A 24,947-nucleotide genomic window follows, 5' to 3' on the forward strand; every position below is an offset into this window, starting at 1 on the left:
AAATAAGTCAAAGAGTATTTTCCCCTTCCTTGGATATAGGGCCTATTCTAAGAAGCATGAATTATACCAAAAAGCCTGACATTTCCCTCCTTCTCTTTTGTTGGGTATATTTCTCATTTAATTTTCTCCCAGGTGATCAGTTATGATACTGTCTGCTTTGTTCTAGCTATAGCAACTGCACAGCCTGCTTTATATAATTTATTCACCCTCAGATCAAAATCTAACTCCTATAGCTAGAACTTCCTCTGTTACTGGAAGGAAAGCATCTGATTTCAGGTCTTCCCAATAAAATGTAACTGAAAATGCCTTCCAGTCCTCTTAGGGATTTGCCAATAACGCATAGAATAATTGGATTTTAAAGAAATTGCTTGCTGACCCCAATTGACATAAATTTTGTACAATCTGGGGGCGGGGAAGGGTCACGTTTTCTAAGCTGTTTCTGGTTTGTGTAGCTTCCTTTTTCCCTCTACACAACACTCTCAGATTGTTTGTCTTTAGACCCCTTAGGGGAGGCAGGCTACCTAATCCATAGTCTAGCAAAATGAAAGCTAGTGATAACAAAGAAACATTTCAAACAGTTGAAATGAGCTTCTTTCCCAGCAACATATGGACTACATACCAGTGATTACAATTTGATATTATAAAATAATGGCATATAAATCTAAAATAACACATCAATTATGCTAATTTACTTTAAAAACTATGTTGTCAGTTATTTAAACACACAGATTCCCAAGCAGTTCATCACCAAAGGAGTACTTCTCTAAAGAAAACTGGTGGTGGTGATGGACAGATAGGAGGTGGGGATTATACATACATTTGCTTTAGCAAAAGAGATGACGGATGATTCACTTCTGAATTACAACTCATACAGGACGTGAAGCATATTTCTTGAGAAAATAATACACTGCTGTTGCAAATACGAAGTATTGCATTATAAGAGGTTAGCAAACAACTCACAACAAGTGAAATCAATGATCGTGAAACTAAATTGAGATTATCTTATAGCTAAAATTAAGAAGAGCAGTATTTGAAGAGCAAGATGACGTCAGTGCAACACTGGTAATGCAGTATGAACTAAATGTCCTTCCCCCAGATCATGGGAAGTCAAACTACTGGTGCTTGTGCAGCATCACAGGAGCTCCGCGAGGCGTGGAGGCCCGTGAAATATGCATTGGCATTCTCAGTAAGCTGTTTTGACTTCTAAAACCCACCCTGCAGTACTTCTAAAACATTCACTTAATAGATTTTGACACTGTCCATAAGAACTGCAGAAATGACCTGTAATTTTCGGTCAGTTTTTCTGACCATCACTACCCAGGGAACTTTAGTATATATTTTGATTACTCTTCTTAATGAGGAAAGATCAAGTCAAGAAATTACCTCTGGAATGGGGAAAGTTTGATCACTATACTCCCCAGATTTCATATCAAAAAACTTTTGGTTTATGCAAAACCAAGAAAACAGGAGATCAAAACAAATAAATGAAAACAACCCTCCAGGCAACCAACTCCTGCTCAGGCTGCCAAGGGTGGCTGTCCCCCAGAACATCCCTCCTTTCTGCTTCTGGGGTTTCAGGAGGCACAGAGCAGCCACAAGTCACCCACCCCAGATGGCAGGTGGCATCACGGCTGCCCTGGACTCTGGGCTCATACAGCCTCGACCAGCTCAAATAGAGGGGGAGCTTGCAACTATGGGAAGGAGGCAGAGGTGAAGATCCTTTTTATTTTTCTATTCCCTGGCCAACTACAGTGACTTGGTACAAAATAGCTGACTAATAAATACACAGCAAACAAATTCTGGCCTCAGCTTACTTTACCAGCACCATATCCATAAACCTGCCCTCAACAGTTCACATGCTCTTTTCAACCACACATATAGCAGTGTAGGAAGTAACTCTTTCCTGTCCAAAATTAATTCCTGATCAATGCTTGATGTCCCAACCTTCCTCTACACTCAGGACATCGACATTGCCTCCGTGTCTGCTTTAGTATCTCCAGATTTATTTTGATTCTAAAAATCCCCTTCACAGAAGTATATAGTTTTATGAAACCCATAGAAATTTTAAAATTATTTAATTATTTTACATAATACAATTAAGATGGGAATTTTAAGTAAAAACATTTTATTTGAAATAAATATATATTTGCTTTCCTGGTAGCTCAGTAGTAAAGAATCTGCCTGCCAATGCAGAAGATGTGGGTTTGATCCTGAGGTCAGGAAGATCCCCTGGAGAATGAAAAGGCAGTCTGCTCCGGTGTTCTTACCTGGGAAATTCCATGTACAGAGGAGCCTGGCGGGCTAAGCCCATGGGGTCGCAAAAGAGTTGGACACAACTTAGTGACTAAACAACAGTAACAACTACCTCTGATTAAGACATCTAATTTTCTTAGGCTATTACATGCCTAACCTTACAAACATACAAAACCTAATTTCTAGAAGAGAAGTTTTGAGATTTCTGCATATTACTTTACCAACTTCCACCTTAAAGGTAGATAGTTTTCCTACAGTATTCTATATTAAACATACTTCTGTGTCTTTAGAGAATAGTGAAGAGGGAACGTGCTCTCCTCTCTGCGTATAATAAGAACCACCTAAATTGAGAAAACATAAATATATAAAGTATTAGATTTTTGCGCATGCTCCTTGAGTACCACAGTAAGCATGAACTCTATTTATCCCAGAGCGATTCCCATTCTGTTTTTGAACCAAACACATTCGCTACGTGGCACAGCAGTTGATGATAAAGTATTTATTACCTTTGCTTCATTATCTCATGTAGTCTCCCATGCTGGACACACTGTTCCTCTAATTCATCATTTCTTCTCTGTAACTTTTCCAGTTTGTCATACGTATACCGCTTTTCTTGACTGAGCTGAGCTATTTCAGACCTAAAGAGATGTAAACAGAAATAACAGATGTGAAAGGTTTTTGTTACCGGAGCATGTTTTTATTGTATAACCTCATCATTTCCTTGAATTCTACACTTAACCATGTGTCAGTAAAATTATTTTACATAAAATATTGCAAAATTACGAAATGCCTAGTAGATGGGTATACACACTGCAGAAACTCAAGTGGTAGCACATTAAAGAATAACAACTGCCTCTAATAGAGAGATTTTTCAAGGAACAAGGAAAAATGATAATCAAATCCCATTTTTAAAAAGACTACTGTTAAGTTACCAAATGTTTACTGAGTATCTATTACAGGCAAGCTACCATGCTGTTACAGGAACAACCCCAGGCCTAATTTCTATGAAAAAGAGTTGTTTAATTGACATAACTAATTTAATGACACAAGATTAAAATAATATAGTTTTTAAAAATGGTGGTTCTCTGCTCCCTGATCCTATGTCTAGATTGTCAATGTAATTACTATTTCAGTTGTAGTTAATCAGTTTTATGTTACAACAACTACATAAATATTGGTCCTTGTTATCTAAGGAGTATACTACGATTATACATGTGTACATTTATATGGGGCTTCCTAAGTGGCATGAGTGGTAAAGAATCTGCCTGCCAATGCAGGAGACACAAAAGACATGAGTGCGATCTCTGGGTGGGGAAGACTTCCTGGAGAAGGAAATGGCAACCCACTCCAGTATTCTTACCTGGAAAATTCCATGGACAAATGTGCCTAAATGGGCTATAGTCTATGGGGTCTCAAAGAGTTGAACACGAATGAGCATACATGCATATATATACATATTTTCCCTAAATGAATGGGCTTTAGTGTGGAGTGATTGAGTGGTGAGCCATCTTTTCTGATGGGAGATTCCCAATAGTATCAGTATCTGTAATCCCTTCCCCTGTGGCCATTCTGTTTCTCAAAGGAAAGATTCTCCAGTTTTCTGCTTGTTGTGTACAACACTAACCGTCAGTGGTCTAGGAGCTGATTGGAAGTAGAGGGGTGGTGTTCTCACCTTTCAGAAGGCAGTGCACACATGCTTGTATGTACTCAGTCACTCAGTCTTGTCAGACGTTTTGAGACCGCATGGACTGTGGGCCCCCCAGGCTCCTCTGTCCATGGGATTCTCCAGGTAAGAATACTGGAGTGGGCTGCCATTTCCTACTCCAGGGGATCGTCCCCACTCAGAGATCAAACCCAAGTCTCCTTCAGAATGTAGACTTTCAATTAATTCCTCTATTCTAACTTCAGTACAGCTATTTAAACCAGTGCTTGCTGGTTTAATCTCTTCAGAGAGGAAGCTCATAGTCTTCTGGGTGGAGGAGTTGATGGTCCCCTGGCTGCATGGGGTAGGGGGCAGAACTGTCAACTTTGGTTTCAGTCCTATGTTCCACTCCTGCCTTCTAAGGTTTTCTGGGATCCTCAGAGCAGATCAGCTTGCCTCACATACAAGCAACCTTGTCTGCAGACATTTAAGGTTCCTCTTCCTCCATTTGCTAAGTCAGGTCCCATTCCCGCAATTTTCTTTCATTCTTCACCAATTTCATTTGGGATTACAGATATCTACTTTGATGATGGTTGATGTCTGTCAGGAAATATGCTACCTCTTCTGTGTCTTGGGTGGCTATTGCAAGTCTCAAAATTTGAAGATAAGAAAGACGTCTACCCAAGAAAAATTCTATCCTTGCCCTTGCTTTAATTAAACATTACTTCTCGCTCCACCGTTTCCTCATACTGCACTGCCTCAGGTTAGAACTGAAAGCTTAAAACTCTTGCATATTAAAATACGAGTAGTTGACAACTAGTTTGTTTCTTGAAGTTTAAATATGGAGTTGGCCAAAAGGCTCATTTGGAAAAACCCAAACAAACTTTTTGGCCAACCCATAAGACACTTGATATAAAATTACTTCCCTCCAAAGAAAGAATTCCTCCATTAGGAGCAATAGCCTTTTTAATTTTTTTTTTCCTGGAAAAGACTGGGATTTCCTAAAGGAGTTTACTTCAAGGACCAAACTGCTTCACATGGCAAAAAGCAATTTCTCACTTTAGTTCAACTCATTCCTCATTTTGTTTTTACTTTGGTTCAAGTTTCATCGCAAAGGAAGCTTGTTCTGATTAATGCGTGCAGTTCTCAATATGTTAGCATATTTTTTGAAACCTCTAGCTTTTATGCATACATTAACTTATAATTTATTCCCATGAACTGTGCTCTCTGCCTCATTCTTCTTGCTAGATTACGCATGAGGGCAAGGATTATCTTATTTTCAAGCTCAGATCAGGAACTCAATCTACATTTACTTTTTCTAATAACAATTTACTTATATTTGAAACGTCTAAATAAGTAAATAATCACTTGTCTCTCTTTTCAAAATCACATACAATATAAAAGAGTTTAGGAGCAGTTATATAAAGCTGTTAATTTAGTATTCTTCCAAGGTTAGCATTTTCTATCACAATATGCACTATGCACTAAAATTCCTAAAGGACCAAAAATACCCTTAAACCAGATTAGAAAAAAATGCAGAAGAATGTTTATCTATTCTCAGGTACTCTCCCAGAAAAAAAAAAAAAAACAGTCACTAAAAGAAAAATCAGGAAGGAAGCATAGATTTTACAGTATAAAAATATAAAGCTTTTATGCACAAATAACATGTTTTCATGAGAATGCTCCTTGTAACACTGTTTCTAGATCCAACCTTGTTCTGCAACCTAATATAATAAAACTTAACCCAGAAATGTATCAACAGATGATTAGTTACATTACATGAAAAAAGAACTATCAAGATGCTATTCTGATAATATGGCTATCTAAGAGTACTGGAGTGGGTTGCCATTTCCTTCTCCAGGGGATATTCCCAACCCAGGGATCGAATCTGGGTCTCCTGCATTGCGGGCAGACGTTTTACCGTCTGAGCCACCAGGGAATCATATATATTGACCTAAAACATGACATATTGGTAAAAAAGGGAAATATTAAAAATCAGCATAAAGTAATTCTATCTTATAAAATAAAAAAATAATATCTCTTGGTGTCCGGATTAGAAATTTCTTTTTTCCCTTTTCTTTATTTTCTGAATTTTTACAATGAACATGTATTTAAGACAAAAAATAAAGTCACTTTGCTTCTGAAAAGGTTCATAAGAAACAAAAAGAAGTGGGGACAAATTTTTCAAAGTTAAAAAAAAGGGGGATGTAAAAAATGAGATGAATGAATATTAGAAGCATTATATAATAAATCACTATTCCCCCCTCTTCATCAAAATTCCAATTAAAAAAGTACAAGGGATATGAAAAATATTCACAGAATAAACATAAATGGTCTATAAACATTGAGAAAATATTCAATTTCCCTATTATTCAAAGAAATGCCTAATAAAAGCAGATAAATTTGGCTTTAATAAAAGTCAAACATTTGTTATATGCCTATAATATACCAGGTTGTGGAATTCATCCTTCCATTATGATCTCAATTAATCCTACAAGGTAACTGTTTATTCCCTTTTCTCTGTGGGGTAAATATGAAATTTAATGATTTGCCTAAGGTCACCCAAATGGTTATTAGCCAAGCCCAGATACAAACACTGTTTGGCAACTCTAAAGGGGTTGCCCCACCCACTGTGCAACACTGCCTCTCACTTCTTTTTATAAAAATCTCTCACTTCTTTTTGTCACATACTGGTATGCACATAGATATACTGAGCAGGATTTAGTGCAGTACTTAAGCAAAGTCATACACATTAACATCCTTAAAAGGGTGCATAGTCTTGGACCAGCAATCCTCCTTTCAGACATCTCAACTAAAAAGATCATGAAAAAATTCAGATTTAGGTATAAAATTATTATTAGATTATTTATTACATTTTAAAATATTTTAAAATTTTGATGAATTACTATGCACACAAATGATTCAGTTAAAACTATGTTTCCACAGCATTTACTGGTGTAGAAAAGTGTACATTAGATAATATTAAATAAAAAAGCAAGATGCAACTACACACACACACACACACACACTATGATGTCATAATATAAACGTATGGTAACATACACATATACTACACATGGAAAAGGACTGAAAAGAAATACGTCCAAAGTCAACAACAGTTAGCTGGGTGGTAATGTCACAGGAAAACAAATGCCTGATATTGAGTTTATCTTATGTATATAATTTCAAAAATATAGATGTTAATTGTAAAGTATATATTACTACCAGGTATTTTATTTCTACAGTATTTTTCTGCTTTGCATATTTTATGTGTATGTTTTTTTGTTTGTTTATAGTAGTAATTTGCCTACCAACTTCTAATGTTCAATAAAAATTTGGTACATGTATATGTTCATTATCTTTTATCTGTCTTTAGTCCATGACACATTGAAAGAACTAGCCATTTGCAAAGTTTAGAGTAAACTTATGAGCTTCTTTGTTAGCTTGAGATTACATTTGTGGCATGACTATCCTAGCATCATATAAAAAGAAAATTGACTCTAATCCATTTTCATAGAAAATTTAGGTAATTTCTGGCTTTACGGAAGCATGAACTTCTCTCTGCATTTTTATATAGCAGTTATATTGTGTAATTACATTTGCATGAAGTATAATATTTTACTACTATAATTAGTATTACAGTGATTGCTTTTTAAGGAAAAACATGACCCCTTAATTTTTTATTCTTTTAGAGACTCATTCAACTTTTGGTAATAATTAACGGAGGCCATAGCAGTTTCTTCCTGTATAATATAATTTTTGTGGCATCCCAAACTAACATCATCTAAACATGCACGGGAAAAAAAAAAATAGTTCAACCGGGTGTGTGTTCTTTACTTCAATTAAACTCACACAGTTGGATACCTACTGTTGCCAAAACAGTAATATAATTTATACATTATAGTCCACACAGTAAAACTACACTAAAAGTCATTTAACAATATTTATAACACCATAAAATACAGTGTTAAAATATATGAACTGCAATATGTACCAAAATTGTAAAATTTGTTTCTCATCATCAGTGATTAAAACCAGGATCATTGCTTTAGCCTCAAAACCCACAACCCTGGTGACAGATTAGAATTCAAATCTTAATGATCAATTTACAATTAACAAGATAGAAGTGAAACAAATTAAACCAACCATTATATATAACGAGACCCAATGGACTCCCATTGTTCCTCTTAATTACAAAACGCAAATCACAAATACACAATGGGTACTGTTAGACATCAATCCACAAGCCTAGCAACCCAGAAAGTGACAATGATAGAAAAGAAAGAGAAGCAAAACCACGTAGACCCCATGCTCTATGCTCTATGTTCTATTCTTTTCAGTGGGGCCAAAGTGTTGAGAGGTGAAAACCTAGCACATGCTGGATCCCCAGTCTGCAGCTGGCAGAGGGTCCCTTCTAGCCGGTGCCCAACCTTTCTGAGCTCTTCCCAAGGCATGTTGTAGATTTCACTGCAAACTGCACTGCAAACATTTTAGTGCTGATTCATCCAAGCGCTTTGGGAGAGGGAACACATCCTTCACTTTAATAGAAAAAAAAAAATCACAGTTGCACCAAAGATATTTAAATATCTCCATGTACCAACTTTGAAAACAAGCTTATCACTGTAATAAGCTCTCAGAGTCCTGGGGAATAAAGACAAAGGGAGCTAAAGTTTATGTGAGTTTCATCTAAAATCAGCCAGAATGTCTGCCTGGTGCCAATTAAAAGCAAAAAGGAATTACTGCTCTTGTCTGATGGTCAAAAACAACTACATAAAATGCATGAAATTGGCGGTTCACTTTTAGATTTAAAATGAGATGTGCTATTCACAAAACCTGGGGTTACAGACACCACTCGAGCAGTGTGGAAGGCATACTGTGTAGGAAGTCCTGGCTCGTCACTGTGGAGGGCTCGCAGACAGCAGAAGCAATAAGCACTGCCGTAATGCGACTTACGTCTACTTCGGAAAAAACACATATAACATACACACAGGCAGAGGGACCATTTCTAAACACGTTCACAAAGCAGCTTAGTGTGTGGACGGGGTAAAGAGTAGGAGTGTCTGGGAGTGGTTCCCCTGCACTGTCAGCTAACCCAGTGATTCTTCAGGGGCTCTAGTCAAAGGACTAGTTCTATGATTTAAAAAAAAAAAAAGGCTTATAAATGGCATGAATCCATATATTTAGTATGGGATTTTGAATAACATAAAATTCTCAGACCAAAAAAAAATGTTTAAATTGTTCGTCAACATGAAATAAATACACTTACTTTCAGGAAAAAGTTTTACTCTAAGGAAAACCTGGATTAAAATTACCCTATGGTTTAAATGATTTTGGAGATGGCACTTTCACAGTGACAACAGCTTAGAAAAGTCGAAAAACTTCAAGATTTCCTCATCTCAAAGCACAGGGCGGGGACTATTTATCCCAAAAGTTTAGCAGAAGGTAAATAGAGGCCTGGCATGTGGCAATTCATGGGGTCACGAAGAGTCAGACACGACTGAGCGACTGATCTGAACTGAACTGAAATAGAGGCTCACTACTGGAGAGCTTCACAGGGCTTCATAAATTCATAGTTCTATTTTAAAAGAAATACTCGGAGCCCTACAAGTTTTATAGATGTTTTCAAAACAAAGATAGTATCAAAAAATGGAGTGTCTTTCATGTAGGAAGCCAGAGTGAGATGAGAAATTAAGAGTAAACAAACAAATAAGAAACCCCCAAACATAATTGATCCTATCTACTAATTTCTTGTGAGACACACAAAACATATATTTTGTAAATTTTAGGGGCCCTAAAATGTTGTAATGATAATAAGTTACAACTTATTTAGTTTTTATTATTTGCTAGGTTTTGGTTTGGAATCAACTTATAAAGTTACAGTAGATGCATATTTTAACTCTTCAGATTTACAAGACAAAGTCCAGAGCAGGACCTGAAACACAACCAAATCTACAATTTCCTGATCCTGCATTGCCTTCAGAAAGGTTTTCCACTGTGGTATAGACTTTATGTCTGTCAGCAAATTATGGCACTCAGACCCTGGCAAAGGCAATAATTGCTAGTGAAGGGATATCCTCATGGCCAGTCAAGGCCCTTAAAATGATGCCGTCAGTGACAGCAATAGCACCTACTGTATACTTTTATGCACCATGCATGATGTTAGTGCTATGTGTATACCTATATCTCCCTCTCTACATTTCTAATTCCCACCGAAATCCTGTATCATAGTTTTTAAAATGGTTTTACAAATGGAGAAGCTGAGGTTTGGAGAAATTAAGCCAGGGACCCAAGGTTATGAAGCTAAGTGGCAAAGCAAGATTCAAACCTTATTCTTTCTGAATTCTGAAGTGTTTTTTTATTGCACACTGCCCATCATCAACAAAGAAATAGTGTTGGAACCAGAGTCATATCATGATACAAAGGGTAACACCATGCTTGTTTGTTTCATTCATTCAATCATTCAGTATGTACTGGGTACCAGGTCAGATGGTAAAGAATCCACGTGCAATGCAGGAGACCTGGGTTTGGTCCCTGGGCTTCGATTATCCCCTAGAGGAGGACACAGCAACTCAATCCAGTACTCTTGCCTGGAGAATCCCCATGGACAGAGGAGCCTGGCAGGCTACAGTCCACGGGGTCGCAAAGAGTCAGACACGACTGAGCGACTAAGCACAGCACAGCACCAGCTCTGTATCAGACATAAAGGAATACGTTCAATTTACAAAGTAGTGGTCAGGAGCTAGACTCAGAAGTGAGAGGAGCTGAAGAGAAGAGAGGCTGAGGTTCAAGTTCATAGACCAGGGTAAACTGACAGACCTAGAGCAGGAAAAAGAAGGCCTTAGCGCACACGGCACAGGTTAACCCAGGCTCACAGTTAACCCTCACGTACGCAAGTATGCTCCACGGAAATTTAAAGGTTAATTTTTCCCTCCTAAACTTTCCCATCATAATTACTTTGGTCTGGATTTTCTTTTGTGGTGGATGTAAGATATTATTCTTATGAAAGGTCATATGTAGGCTTTGGAACCAGAAATATCTAAGTTAGAATTTTAGTGTGCCTACTTATTAGCTATTTAAATGCTCTGAGTATTGGTTTCCTCATCCATAAAAGAAGATAATTCATGTCTCAAGCTGTTGTGAGAATTAAATAATATAAAGCAAGCATATAGCTTCTCTTTCTCTTTTATATACCTGAATTAGACAACAAGATAATTAATCAGTAATCAATCCCAAAGCAATATTAAGATAACACAATCTTTTAAGGCCCAATTTTTTCTTAAATTATTAATGTGTTTGTATCTATGTGAAGCAAATCAAATATTTCTAGTTAGAATACTTCCTGTTGATATGAGGGTCTCCTCCAGGGAAAAATTATTTGGGTTTCCTTGTCAAATTTCCTGGAAATATTGGGTATTTTGGCACTCTGAGCCTTTTCTCTTCCCAAATAAGATATCTAATTAGTATTCGCTAAGAAGGTGCATGCTCAGAGCACATTCTGGGTGGTTATAGGAGTTTCTGCCTTCCTGTGAGCAGAATGAATTGGATTCATAAGTGCTCTGATTTTCCAAAAGATTCAGGGATGGGGATTCCACAAACTAGGCCAGATTATTGATGCAGGAACCCAAGATGGGGCTCAGAGTGATTAGATACACTCTGATCCTCTTAGAAATTCGTTCTGAATGACATACCTAAGCCAGTAGTTGGTTTGCCGAGCCCTACTGCTCGCTGTTTGATAATATAAATGAGTTTCAAAACAATATAAAAGAGAAGATACACTATTTTCCCATTAGGTTATATTGTAACCGATACTTTAGCTAGTTAAGTGAATGATTTCTTTTGAGTTCAAGTCAAAGCGATTCTGCTCAACATCATTCATTTGCAAGAGGAAACCGCAGTTCAAACAGGCCAAATAAATTTTTCCAAGATTATACAGTTACTGTCAGAACTAAGATGAGAACTCAGGTTTCTTAGAATTTAGAATAGAAATAATTCATTTATTGTGATAATATGATTGAACAATGTACAGAAAAAATTCACTAAGATCTCAATCAATGGATTTATAAAAGAGCATATACCTATAAAATGAACGATGGCTGTTCTATTAAAATAAAACAATTTTAGGAGAAAAGATGGTTTTGGTTTATTTCAAAGTGTCATCTACTTTAATTTTTATACATACATATTTTATTTATTATCATTTGACTTAAAGATAGCTGTTATGTGTTCATGGAGAACTATAATGGACTAAAACATGTTGACTATATTAAAATAAGACTTTAGAACTGCTTGACCCACCTGTATGTTTTATTAGAATAATTGCCATTTTGACCCGTGTGTTCTAACATTTTATAGTTTTCAATTCTGAACCTTAAAAAGGTCAAATAATAGTATGTATACCTAATTTTGAAAAAACACTGAGGTGTCTATATGGACAATAAAGAAAATTTTCATAGAGAGAAAATGTTTTTTACACAGAATATGTCAATACCTATCTAATTTTGACATTAGACTCTAAAACAGTGGAAATGCTGTCTTTTAGGGAAAAAAATCACAGCATTCACATAAACAGTGCTCTGAAAGTACTGCATAAATAACATTACCCACCTGCTTTTCTGAGAGATTTGTTCCAGTTTCTTGGCTAACAAGCAGCACTCTTCCTTCAACTTTGTCAAAAACGAATTCTGGGAGGTCAGCAATGAATACTGTTCATTTTCTAGAAATAACAATAAACCCTCCTGTAAACATCAGGTGTTTACGGTTGTAGCTCTGCAGTGCACTGCACAGTGGTGAAAGCAGCAAGACTGACCACCGCACGTTTCCTGTAAGCCGCTAGATCACTTTTAGGGTCCTAGGTCAAAGGGATGCTCATCTGGCAAGACACTGAATCTTGTGAGACATTTATTTTCCTAGTAACTACACACCAGAAACTTTTCTGATCATACCAGCTTTGTGTAAATTTTAACATGCGCATAACTGTCAAATACCTCAAGTGGAGCCATAGATTTTTTTATCTTTGTAATTTTCAATATACTCTTCTTTTGAAAATTTTATTCTAAACAGAATGTCAAATTTATCACAATCAGATAATTCAAAACTAAAATAATTGAGGAAGTCTTTCTACACTGTAATTCATGCTTTATAAAGTTTCATATTTGCTGATAGATTTCACTACCCCCACCTTGCATATACTTCTCTGTTTATAAAAGAAAAATACATAATTTTCCTTATATTTCCATCAACAATGTGAGCTTCAGTAGAGATCTGACCAAAGAAACTGAAGAGAGTATGCATTTTTGTACAAAATACGAGGAAGTATTCTTATGGTGGCTCAGTTAATACTCTTGTCTAGTATTCAGAGATACTGCCGAAGACTCCTTGATCACCAGAATCCTTCTAGTAGTGGGGGCAAACAATTATTTATCCTATAATTTCCTCCTTTTGTTTTTAGTGGAAAAACAACTAGTAAGCCTGGTAAATTTTCATTTCTTCTGGCCAAACGCTGTGAGAAGAAAATCTCTACTGAAAGTGATGGGTGAATTATGAAGATCAATATGACATTTGCCTGTCTATTAGCAAATAAATAATTTAATGAATTTTATGTTAGCAATTTTTCACTTATAAGCAACACCTTTTTTTTTTACCATGTTATCAAATATAGTATATATTAAATCACATGAAAATTATCTTTAGGTGAAATGTTTAATAGGCCCTTTCTTCTTCAGTTTTCGATAGTGACTGGCAAAAAGCATATAGCATACAAAGCAAAATAAATCAAGACACTAAAAATTAAGCAACATTTTTCTGGAAGAGACAGGATCAATTAAACTTTCGTTTTAATAGTACAATCAGCTTGGAGTATGTGGTGTGGAATTATAATGACTGACACTGTCTTGTTTTGACTAACACTGTCTGTGAACACACAACTCAAAAGTGAAAGGAACTACAGAATGCTCCGACTGAACAAATCAAACTGTCTATTTTCAAAGTGCATTTTACTTTCAAATTAAAGGTAAAGAGTTACTGGCCAACTCAGCCTGCAGAATAGCGCCAATGTGATGAAAGATGGCAATTTTTAGCCAAGCTGCCAGCTGTGGTCAATGCCTTGTATTAGTGAATTTTAACAGCAGTTGTGAGAACTTGAAGAATGCAAAGGATTAAACATCACTTTAGACTGGGTTGGGGGAGGTGGGATAATCATACAAATGCTAAAAATGTTCGAAGCTGCAAAGATTAAATAAAGGAACATATCAATTTGGAGCCACTGAATTACATCCAGCTGCGACAGTGAATTAAGAACCGATTAATGGCTAAAGCTTTTCTCCAGTTTGGATGCTGAAGCAAACTCATTAGGCTTTTAGAGTAGCTATAATGTGTGTACTGTGGGAACTGTTCAGTGCTATTCAGGAGACTCTAACTGTAAGCTCAGAGCATTTCCCGCAGAGCTTCTGATGCTATTTTCTTTATATAACATGTGTGCCTGAAAACCCAGCCAAAAACAAGCCCTTTGTTTTTCTACTTTGTTGTGGTCTCTCTCAGCTTTACGTTTCTTGAACACAGGTAAATAAACTCATAATCCAGATGGTGCAACAGATGTGAGAGCAGCACTCTGAAATCAACAGACAGTGGGCAATACTTTCCATTTTCTCTTTTAAACGCTAACTAATATGTAATTCGGAATCTCCGGTGTAGTTAGCATCTGCTCCCTTCGGCCAGCCAAAGGTTACAGGTGTTCCTGATGTCATTTCACAGTAAGGCGTGGGCCTGGCTTGTGAGCAAGTGCCCAGGCTCTAATCTTTCCCTACCACCTACCAGTTTTGTCATGCTGGGCTTCCATTTGCTGTATCTTCTGTGTCAGCTCCTGCTCTCTTTGCTGGGCCTGAAGGGCTTGGGCCTTTGCTTCATTGCTAAAGCTCTGCTGAATGCTATCTTTTTCCAGTCTACAAGGCAGAGAGGAGACAGACAGAAATTTAATCTACAGATGCACTAACTCCCATCATTTCCCCTACAGACCTCAGAGAGCTGATATGGAGTAAACTGTTCAGCATAAGCAGACAACAATCTTTCCACAGACTCCCAATTTTCAGGGGGGAGTTCAAAGGACCTTTTGAGCAATGTTTAATACCTGCCATAAATCCAAATGGACTTACCTTATAAGCAACTTTAAAAATCAAAATATCATGACAACTGAATTAATGGTGTTTTGTAACTTTAAAACACAAACATTATTTTCTATAACATTCTCATTGTTGCTGGTCGCCAGTTAATCTTTTTTCTCCTGAATGGTCAATATTTCCTAAAGATCCTGAAGTTATAGGATCAATACAGTGTGACTCAATACACCCCAAAACTTAAATTCTTGAAACTAAGCTTTGTGGATCACCTCTGCTTTTCCTCCCAAACTTAATATGGAATCTCAAATATAATGTAGGAGGTTCTATCTAGAGGCAGAAATGCATGCTTTCATTAAATATTTTCACACATTAGGCCATGTAATGTGAATATAAATATGAAAATGAAAAATGTCTCCCAGAACTTCATAATAAAATCTCTTCGGGGTCACACTGAAAGAATTGCAGGATGAGAAGCTTCTGTAGTCAAAGATGAGAGCTCATCCCACTGTGACTGGATATTGACCAGTGGATAGGTCTATACCAATCACAGTGACTCCTACAGAGATAAACTTCCTAAACAGAACCGGAAGAATGCAAAGGACCTCATCTCTGGCACCACTGTGGATACTGACACTGTGTGCAAGCGTACATACACACACACACACACAATACACACGCTCATGCAAACACACACATTAGGTGGGTTCTTCATACTCTAAATATGGGTAGGTGATATGAAAGTTTCCTTCCATTAACTGGCTGAGTTATTTCTAACTCCTAATCTCCTTGTGGGCATTTCTCATCCATGCTGCTTTAGTTTACTAATTGAGAGATTTACTGTCTCGTCTTTGCCAAACTAAAAATAAACAATCCCATAAACCTATCACTACTAGTCTATGTACCGCTGTGGAACTTCAAATCACTGGCTTCTAATTATAAAGCAACATAAGGAAAGTCTGTATTGAAATCGGTCAATGCATGTGGTAATGTTGTAGTATAAAATTCCAGAATGAAAATACACCCACACCTCACTCAAATGGATCATTGGGGGGCCACGCTAAATGTGAAATAAGGTCCCTTCTGGTACTTTTAATAACAACACCCCTTGGACTGGCTCCAAGGTCTTGCCTCATACTCAATTCCAAACTGGCATATTGCAGCAAGTGGAGTCGGGCTAGGCCACTTTTTGCCTCTCCAGTCATACCACATATTTTTTGGCCATGGAAAACTGCATGTCTCTATGTTTTGCTGGGATATCTCCACACCCCTCTCACCTTTCTCTGCCCTCCATCAACTCCTGTGTCATCCTTGTCCAATGTATGCTAGCTACTCCTTTAGGACCTGCTCAATATTTCCCTCCTCTTCTCCCCCTTCTCCTAAATTAACTATTCTTTCCCCAAGGTGACATCAGTATGAAAGAAAGCGAAGGTGTTAGTCACTCAGTGTCACATCCAACTCTTCGCGATCCATGGACTGTAGCCTACCAGGCTCCTCTGTCCATGGGATTTCCCAGGCAGGAATATAGGAGTGGATTGGCATTTCCTCCTCTAGGGGAGCTTCCTGACCCAGGGATAGAACCCATGTCTCCTGCCGTGGCAGGTGAATTCTTGACTACTGAGCCACCTGGGAAGCCCTGTGTACATATGCATCCTACTAAGATAACATTTGTCACAGTTCGGTTGTTGGTTTACTTGTCTGTCTCTTTTTGTCCTATTTGTCTATACACACTGTGAGCCCCGTTCAGTATGTGGCATATAGGAAGTGGGCAGTGAACAATTAATGAATGGATGTTCTTACATACTTGCCATAGGGGAAAGAAGGCTGCAGTCTTTAAGTGAAGCTGCAGAATCTGCTCAGGTCTTACATGTTGAGGCAAAAACTTTCCAAACATGTTAAAAGAGAGAGAGAGAGAAGAGTACAGAAGAGGACGTTTAATGGTGTTGCTAGCTGGAGATGCTGCTGCTCAAAGAGTCAGCTTAAAAAGGGCACCTTGGATTCTTTCATTGAGTAACCATCCCCAAGGCAGAGACTTAGGATTCTGAGACTCCCAATACTTGGTGACCAAAAAATGCAGTGTTCAAAACCAATACCCACTGGAGAGCAAAATGGGCAGTAAAAAAAATTATTAATTATTATATTAATTAGTAATTAATAATAAATTATACTAAGGCAGTCATAACTGGGACTGCCGTTTGTAGACTGGGGCTTATGGTTCACTTACACAAAGGAGTTGTCAATCTCACCAGTCATTTTCAGAATGAGGAGTTACCTGATTATTGATCTCCTAGAGAAAAGAATCATTCTTATTGTAGTTCTCCTCATAGAACAATTTAAAAGGATACTCTACCAACAGTTTGTTACACATCAACTTTTGTTTCTTGGCTCCTTCTCCAACTTTTACTCTTTTTAAGAAACGACACATTTTACTTTCAATTACATAAAAAAATGGCATATTCCTGCTTTCTTACCTTCTTTATATACTCCTTTCCTTCTATGTTGCCCCTTTTCCCTGCAGGTTCTTTCTTTTTTTTTTTAAATACAACTTTAAAATGTTAGAAATGCGAAGGAATCTCAAAGTTGTTTAATCAAACTCTTTCACATTATAGTTGGGGAAAAGAAGAGGGGCCATAAAGCGTTAGAAATCTGCTCAAAGGTTACTGTAAATGCTATAAAGGCAGAGGTGGGATTTGATGTATTTTGATTTAGGTAATGCAATAGTGGGTTGAAAGAATTATTAGAAGTTATCTGGGCATTCAAAGACATGATCAGAGAAGAATCCAAAACAATTCATTTAATATTTAACATAACTCTATTACGTGAAAGACATTCTGCTAGGCATAGGTCAAATGAAGATAGGTAAATATGGCATAGTCCTTACACTAATAGGAAATTCAAAATGGCCAGAATAAAAGGTGAAATACACCATAAAAAAGGTACTAGGGAATAAAACTATCAAAGCATAGAAAGAGGTCAATTCCAGCTGGGTGTGAGAGCCTCATGAAAGATAGCTAGGCCAGTCCTCCCCTACTGGTTTTCATTCAGTCCTCACTCAAAATACTGATAATCTCATTTAACCAAACTTATATGGCACCCTACTCCAGTACTCTTGCCTGGAAAATCCCATGGATGAAGGAGCCTGGTAGGCTGCAGTCCATGGGGTCGCTAAGAGTCGGACACGATTGAGCGACTTCACTTTCACTTTTCACTTTCATGCATTGGAGAAGGAAATGGCAACCCGCTCCAGTGTTCTTGCCTGGAGAATCCCAGGGACGGTGGAGCCTGATGGGCTGCCTTCTATGGGGTTGCACAGAGTCGGACATGACTGAAGTGACTTAGCAGCAGCAGTAGCAGTATAGTTAGACATATTTTACAAATTGGAATAAAAGCAATGGCAGTAGAGCAGAATTTCTTAGTTGTTATTAAAATAATGCTGAAAGATTCATTCATAATAACTAAAACCTAGAAATAATCTAAATGTCCATGAACTGCTTAATAGATAAACTGTGATATAGCTTTACAATGGAATACTAGGAGTGGTAGTAATAAAATAGTAATAAAAGGTTACATATAACACCTGGGTGAAGCTCAAAGACAGTATGCTTAAAGAGGCACAAAAGGCATACTTTATGATTTCATTTACATGAAATTCCAGAAAATTAATCTATAGTGTGACTGATGAGTGTTTCAAGGACCTGGAGGTAGGGGATGGGCATAAGGGAATTTTGGGGATTGATAGAAACGTTCTCTATCATGGTTATGATGGTTCTGTAACTGTGCACATTTGTCAAAACACATTTAATTGCAAACTTAAAATTGGTGATTTTTATTATATTTAAATTTACCTCAATAGAGCTGACTTTAAAAAGGAGCAAATGTACTAGAATTGGAACATCCACATTTTTCTCCAAGTTATCCACATCGCCTGTGGCAGCACACGTGTGTGCGGGTCATGTCGATGCTTACTTGATAAGAATTGAAAGTTATTAATAAAAGGAGGGAGCAGTATTCTGGAGTCTCAAATATGACTAAGTATACACAGAGGTTTAGGTACTCCCTTTTTACAATTATAATTCTGGTTGATTATATCTTCTCAAAACGTCATTTGCTATCCCATTTTTAAAAAATGGATTGAATAGAATGGAATTGAGGAACTAACTTTATGTTTCTAATCCACAGCTTTTCCGTATTGTTTATTTTAAATGTTGCTACTTAAAAAAAAATCCATGTTACAGAACAAAGATGATTTATTAGATAGATTTTTTTTTTTTAATTTCACTAGTCACATTAAAGGATTAAATGCTTCCAATGATCCTACAGTTCACCAGTGAGTGTGGGTCAGAAATCATGAAAGCCTTAAGAATAACCTGAGGAGAAGGACATGGTGGTGGCAGTGATTTGGGGCCCCAATCCCGTCTGCCATGTTTATACTCATCTTTCTACGAGTGACTGAAATTCTAGTATCAGACACATAACCCTTTTTGCTTAAAAGGTGTTTTTCCCTTTTAGAGTAAAACAGAGAGAGCTTTGTAACATTAGCATATTGGTATACTAAAATGTATAAGACCATTTACAACATGCCTATTAGATGAGAGCCATTCTTGATGGACTTATAGACAGAAGTAGCAGGGAGCTAAGATACAGGATGTCCTTTTGTCCCAATAATGGTGATATCATCTTTGATCACTTGGTTGATGTTATTGGTGTCCTGGAAAATGTTTAATAATTGATTCGGGGTGGGGAATCAATTATTAAACAATTTATCAATTATTTGGTAACAATTAAACAATCAATTATTAATTATTAAACAATTAATCAATTATTTGGTAAGCATTTGCAGTGCTTACCAATTTTCAGTGTAAATACTTCTAGCGGGGCCTGTTTTACTAATATGATACTATCTTATTCTTGTGCACTTGTTGGCTTTCTATTCCGTAAGCTGTTCCAGGTTCATCTTGTTCTGTCCTTTACCAGTCTTGGAGTCAGCATTCGCTCAAGGAGCTCTTGTGCCTTTTAGTGGAGAATCCAAGATGTGTCACCAGGTGGTGATCATTGCCCCTGACAAGTCTTGGCTTCTAGGTCACCTTAGTAGACAGAGCCAGTATATGAGTATGAAAGTACATATAAATGTATAGATATGAATATTTATCTATGGGCCTTTATATGAATATAAACATAACACATTCAAATTGATGTCTCTAATTCCAATCCAGTAACATAGACAGAACCTAGTTTTCCCTCTTTCTCAAAGTGTAACATTCTTCTCAATAGCGAGAAACTTGGAATCCATTATCTTAAACATACTCATTTCCTTGAACTTTGTATACACAGAAAGTGCTTTCAAAGCTGTGAATCTACTATGGGAAGCAAATCTATGAGTAACTAAAATTAAATATTTCCTTATAGTTTTGCTTTATCTAAAAAATTGAACAATAGTTGATTTATGATATTGTGTTAGTTTCAGGGGTACAGCTAAGTGATTCAGATTCTTTTCCATTATAAGCCACTACAACATATTGAATATAGTTTTCTGTGTGATACAGTAAATCTTTGTTTTTTACTTATTTTATATACAGTGGTATCTACCTATTAATGCTTCTTTTTTTAAAAAAAAAAAAGCATACACACCATTTTTCAATTGATTCTCTGTATTCTGGGAAAATCACATCTTAAGAGGCAATGGAGTACAGCAGAAAACTCACAGAGCTAGAGTGTCCAAGTATAGTAGAGTATCCTTATTACCTCCTATTACCTATGTGACCATGAACAAGTAACCTAATTCTTTAAATCCGAAGATTCTTTATGGAAATAGGACAGGAAAAATTCTATCTTTAAAGGTTAATAATAATTTTAGTAACACGAGTGAGTGAGTGAAGTCGCTCAGTCGTGTCCGACTCTTTGCGACCCCGTGGACTGTAGCCCACCAGGCTCCTCCGTCCATGGGATTCTCCAGGCAGGAATACTGGAGTGGGTTGCCATTTCCTTCTCCAGGGCATCTTCCCGACCCAGGGACCGAACCCAGGTCTCCTGCATTGCAGGCAGACGCTTTAACCTCTGAGCCACCAGGGAAGTCATGTAACATGTTATTTATTAATATTTAGCATAAGCTAAGTTCTTTTTGCATTCTTTTATTAATCTCACACAACTCTAAGAGGTAGGTTCTCTTATTATCCTTACTTTATAAATGAGGAAATTGAGGCCTGGAGAGGGTATACAATTTTTTCAGAGTCACCCAGTTGTTAAGGGACACAGCCAGGAAATTCAGGCCTACCTACATCTAGAGTGCACATATGAATCTCTAAGTTTTAGTATCTGACTCTGTCAGCAATGCAGAGAAATGAGATAAAGGGTGACAAGAGTCTTACTTCAATTATCCATATATTTGTGTGTGTCTTTTAATACCCACAGTACATCCATCTTGATAGCCCAGTTCCAAGCTAGTTCTCCTTCTCCTTTCCCATTTGCCCCATATGCGACTGGATCACTTCTTCCTACAATGACACCATCAATTAGTTGTATCCTCCTTAAAGAAATAAACTGACCTGTGCAAAAATATTAAAAGGCACATAAATACATCTCTTGCCTCAAATTGGTCACAGACTTCTAGGACAGATAAGACATGTACATCTTAATTGGAATGTAAGTACCTGAAGAATAGAGATCTTTGTTTTGCTCACTAATTTATACCAAGAGCCTAGAATAGTGCGTGGAATACAGTTGTACAGAACAAACATTTGACGAATGATTAATGAGTGAATGAATAAATGAACAACTATTAAGGAGTATAAAATACTAAGTATCCTTAAGGGTTTAAGGATCCTCCTGTCTACCGATTAGAAGAAGAAAATGGGGTAAAATAATCCCTATTTTAACCAATCATTTAATTTGGTTTTGTTATTGTTATTGACAATAACAATAAAAATAATAGTAAAATTAGTAGACAGCCTGATATCTTCCATTTTTGTGAAGAACCAAAATCCTTTACCTGTTTACCACTAACAAGGACTATGTTCTCACACTGGCGCAAATGGAGAAATCCTGGTATAGAACAAATCGGGAAAGGAAAATGCAAAAGGACTGTTGCTGCTGCTGCTGCTGCTAAGTTGCTTCAGTCGTGTCCGACTCTGTGGGACCCCATAGACGGCAGCCCACCAGGCTCCCCCGTCCCTGGGATTCTCCAGGCAAGAACACTGGAGTGGGTTGCCATTTCCTTCTCCAATGCATGAAAGTGAAACGTGAAAGTGAAGTCGCTCAATCGTGTCCGACTCTTCGCGACCCCATGGACTGCAGCCTACCAGGCTCCTCCGCCCATGGGATTTTCCAGGCAAGAGTACTGGAGTGGGGTGCCATCGCCTTCTCTGCTGCAAAAGGACTAGGATTCAGTAATCCCTGTTTCCTATGCTGTGCTGTCATTTCAGTTGTGTCTGATTCTTTGCGACTCTATGGACTGTAGCCCGCCAGGTTCCTCTGCCCATGGATTCTCTAGGCAAGAATACTGGAGTGGGTTGCCAAGCCCTCCTTCAGGGAATCCTCCCAACCCAGGGACTGAACCTGTATCTCTTTTATCTCCTGCATTGGCAGGCGTTTTCTTTACCACTTGCACCACCTGGGAAGCCCCAGTCCCTACTTCCTCAAATATGCATCATGCATGTTTCTGAGAGAAAATTATTTATATTTTCTTCACTGCAAAGTGTATCACAATTTTAAGTACAATATTGAAAGATGAATTATCAGATCGGAGCATGAGTTACTTCTGGGAAAGGAAGCAGAAACAAAAGAGGTCAATTTCTTTCAAAGGAAGAAACACAAGAGGAAGGAAATAATTAACAGAAACTTTCCTAAAAATATTTTTGCCTCCAAAAATATTCTCTTTTAGTTTCTCCAAAATAATTTGAAAACTAACCTTCAAGGCCAAGGAGGGTATGGTAGACTCAGTATTGCCTGCTTCTATTACACCTTCCGTATCATTCACAGACAAAACCACAGACTCTGACCATCTCATTATCTTCCAGCGTCTGTGCTTTCTGTTTTACAAAGCAGAGTCTGATGCACTGACTTCTTTATTCTTCATAATAATTCTCTAAGGCAAGGTGATGGAGCAGATATCGTTGTTTGACAGATGAAGTATCTCAAGCTCAGATAATTAAGAGATTTGCTCAACACCACACAGCTAGCAGTAACTTTGGTGTCCTTTCCATTCCATGGCATTGCCCTACATGAGGAGCATTCAACAAATACTTAAATAACTACTTTGTGCCAGGCACAAAAGTGTGGGGGTGCATCAGTATACAAGACACAGACCACGACCATCCCTTCAAAGAGTTCACGGTCTAGTGAAGAACACAAACAAGAAACAGCAACTAAAATAGTGATGGTGGTGGTGGTGTAGTTGCCAAGTCGTGTACGACCCCATGGACTGTAGCCTGCCAGGCTCCTCTGTCCATGGGATTCTTCAGGCAAGAATACTGGAGTGGGTTGCCATTTTCTTCTCCAAGAGATCTTCCCAACTCAGGAATCGAACCTGGGTCTCCTGCCTTTCAGGCAGATTCTTTACCAACTAAAATAGTAAGGTAAATAATAAAAGGGGGCTAAATTCCTGCTATCCTACAGTGGACAGGACTGGAGTTGGGGAGTGGCTAGGCATAGTGAGGAAAGATTTCAGGAAGCTTAAAATGTTAGAGGCTTAAAATGAGTAACAATTAGCCATATAAAGAAAGACAGGGATCTTGTTACAAGTGAAGTGGACAACTGGTGCAAAGGCCCAGGGACAAGAGAGAGGATCAGGTGCCTTTGGAAAACTGCAAACAGTTCTGGCACAAGTGGAGGGTGGAATATATGGGCTGTGGGGTAGAAGCGAGCAGTTGGTGGAGGGGAGACTGAAGGAAGATGAGACTGGAGATGTAGGCAGGAGCCAGAACATGAAGCTATTTTTAAGGACTCCATCCTCAGGGAAATAGGGAGCCAATGTAGGGTTTTAAGCAGGGGAGTGTTGTGATCACACTCAAGCTTTAGAAAGATCACTCTGGCGGCAGTGTGGGGAACAGATGGGGAAGGGACAACATTAGAAGCAGGGAGAGCACTTATTACTACAGCAATAGCAAGAGCAATTCCTGTAATGGTTTCTTAGATATAGCAGATATCACAGGTGGATAAAGAGACTGAACAGCCCTCAAATGCACACTGTGGGATTTTCAGCCTTGACATTTTGTGAGTAGCACAGAGGTCTCAAATGCATTAAGTGCTTGCACTGATCAAAGTTCCTGGGAAAATGTCAGGCCCTCCTATGCTCTGTTTTACAATACCAGGGGCCCAGTTCTAAAGACTAAAGAATAAGAACAAACACATTATTGCACGGAAGAATTTAGACCACGATTTTCCCTTTGCACTTTCATATTGTTAAATGTTCACATTTCCATCTCTGGCTTTTCTGTGTAAACTGATTGCATTGGTCCACTCTTACCTTTCCTCCCTGAAAAATATCAGTTTATCTACATATTCCCAATAACTAATCCTTCTGATGAGTAACTTCAAATTAGATATCAGAAGGATCAATCTATATTATAACTGCATTTCTGTAACCTGTCAATGGATATGCATCCCTGTCAAATTGTAGAACAACTGATGGAAGATAGTTTCTATTCTATTGTGAAAATGTTTTTGAATTAATTTTCAGAAACCATTTTTAAATGGGGAACATGTTGGTTACTCTGTGTCTATTAAATTTATTCAGAAATATAATAGCAAGAGTCACAAATATTAAATATATTTCATAATGTCATTTCTCAAGCCTAATAGAGTAATACTTCATTTATCTGGAATATTGGCAGTGTTACACAAGAGAGAATTTTCCAGGTATTAGACCCACAGAATTCTGACCGTTGCAGTAGAAATATGTCTAAAATATATTACATCTCTGCTTCCTTAAGCAAACTATACCAAATATA

General features: G+C 37.6%; 1 protein-coding gene across 8 annotated transcripts in view; it reads right to left on the reverse strand.

Moving 5' to 3' along the window:
* SDCCAG8 (SHH signaling and ciliogenesis regulator SDCCAG8) overlaps positions 1-24,947 on the reverse strand; it is a 244,759-nt gene that overhangs the window by 64,601 nt on the left and 155,211 nt on the right. For 7 of the 8 annotated variants that reach the window (XM_061382506.1, XM_061382504.1, XM_061382503.1 and 4 more), the window contains 3 exons: positions 14,705-14,832; positions 12,500-12,608; positions 2,760-2,891 (listed from right to left, as the gene is read on the reverse strand). In XM_061382506.1, coding sequence (XP_061238490.1) covers positions 2,760-2,891; positions 12,500-12,608; positions 14,705-14,832 — 369 coding nt within the window. The remainder of the gene's footprint in view (positions 1-2,759; positions 2,892-12,499; positions 12,609-14,704; positions 14,833-24,947) is intronic. The other variant, XM_061382507.1, reaches the window with a different exon arrangement.

This window comes from Bos javanicus, chromosome 16 (assembly GCF_032452875.1).
Source record: "Bos javanicus breed banteng chromosome 16, ARS-OSU_banteng_1.0, whole genome shotgun sequence".
NCBI lineage: Eukaryota > Metazoa > Chordata > Mammalia > Artiodactyla > Bovidae > Bos > Bos javanicus.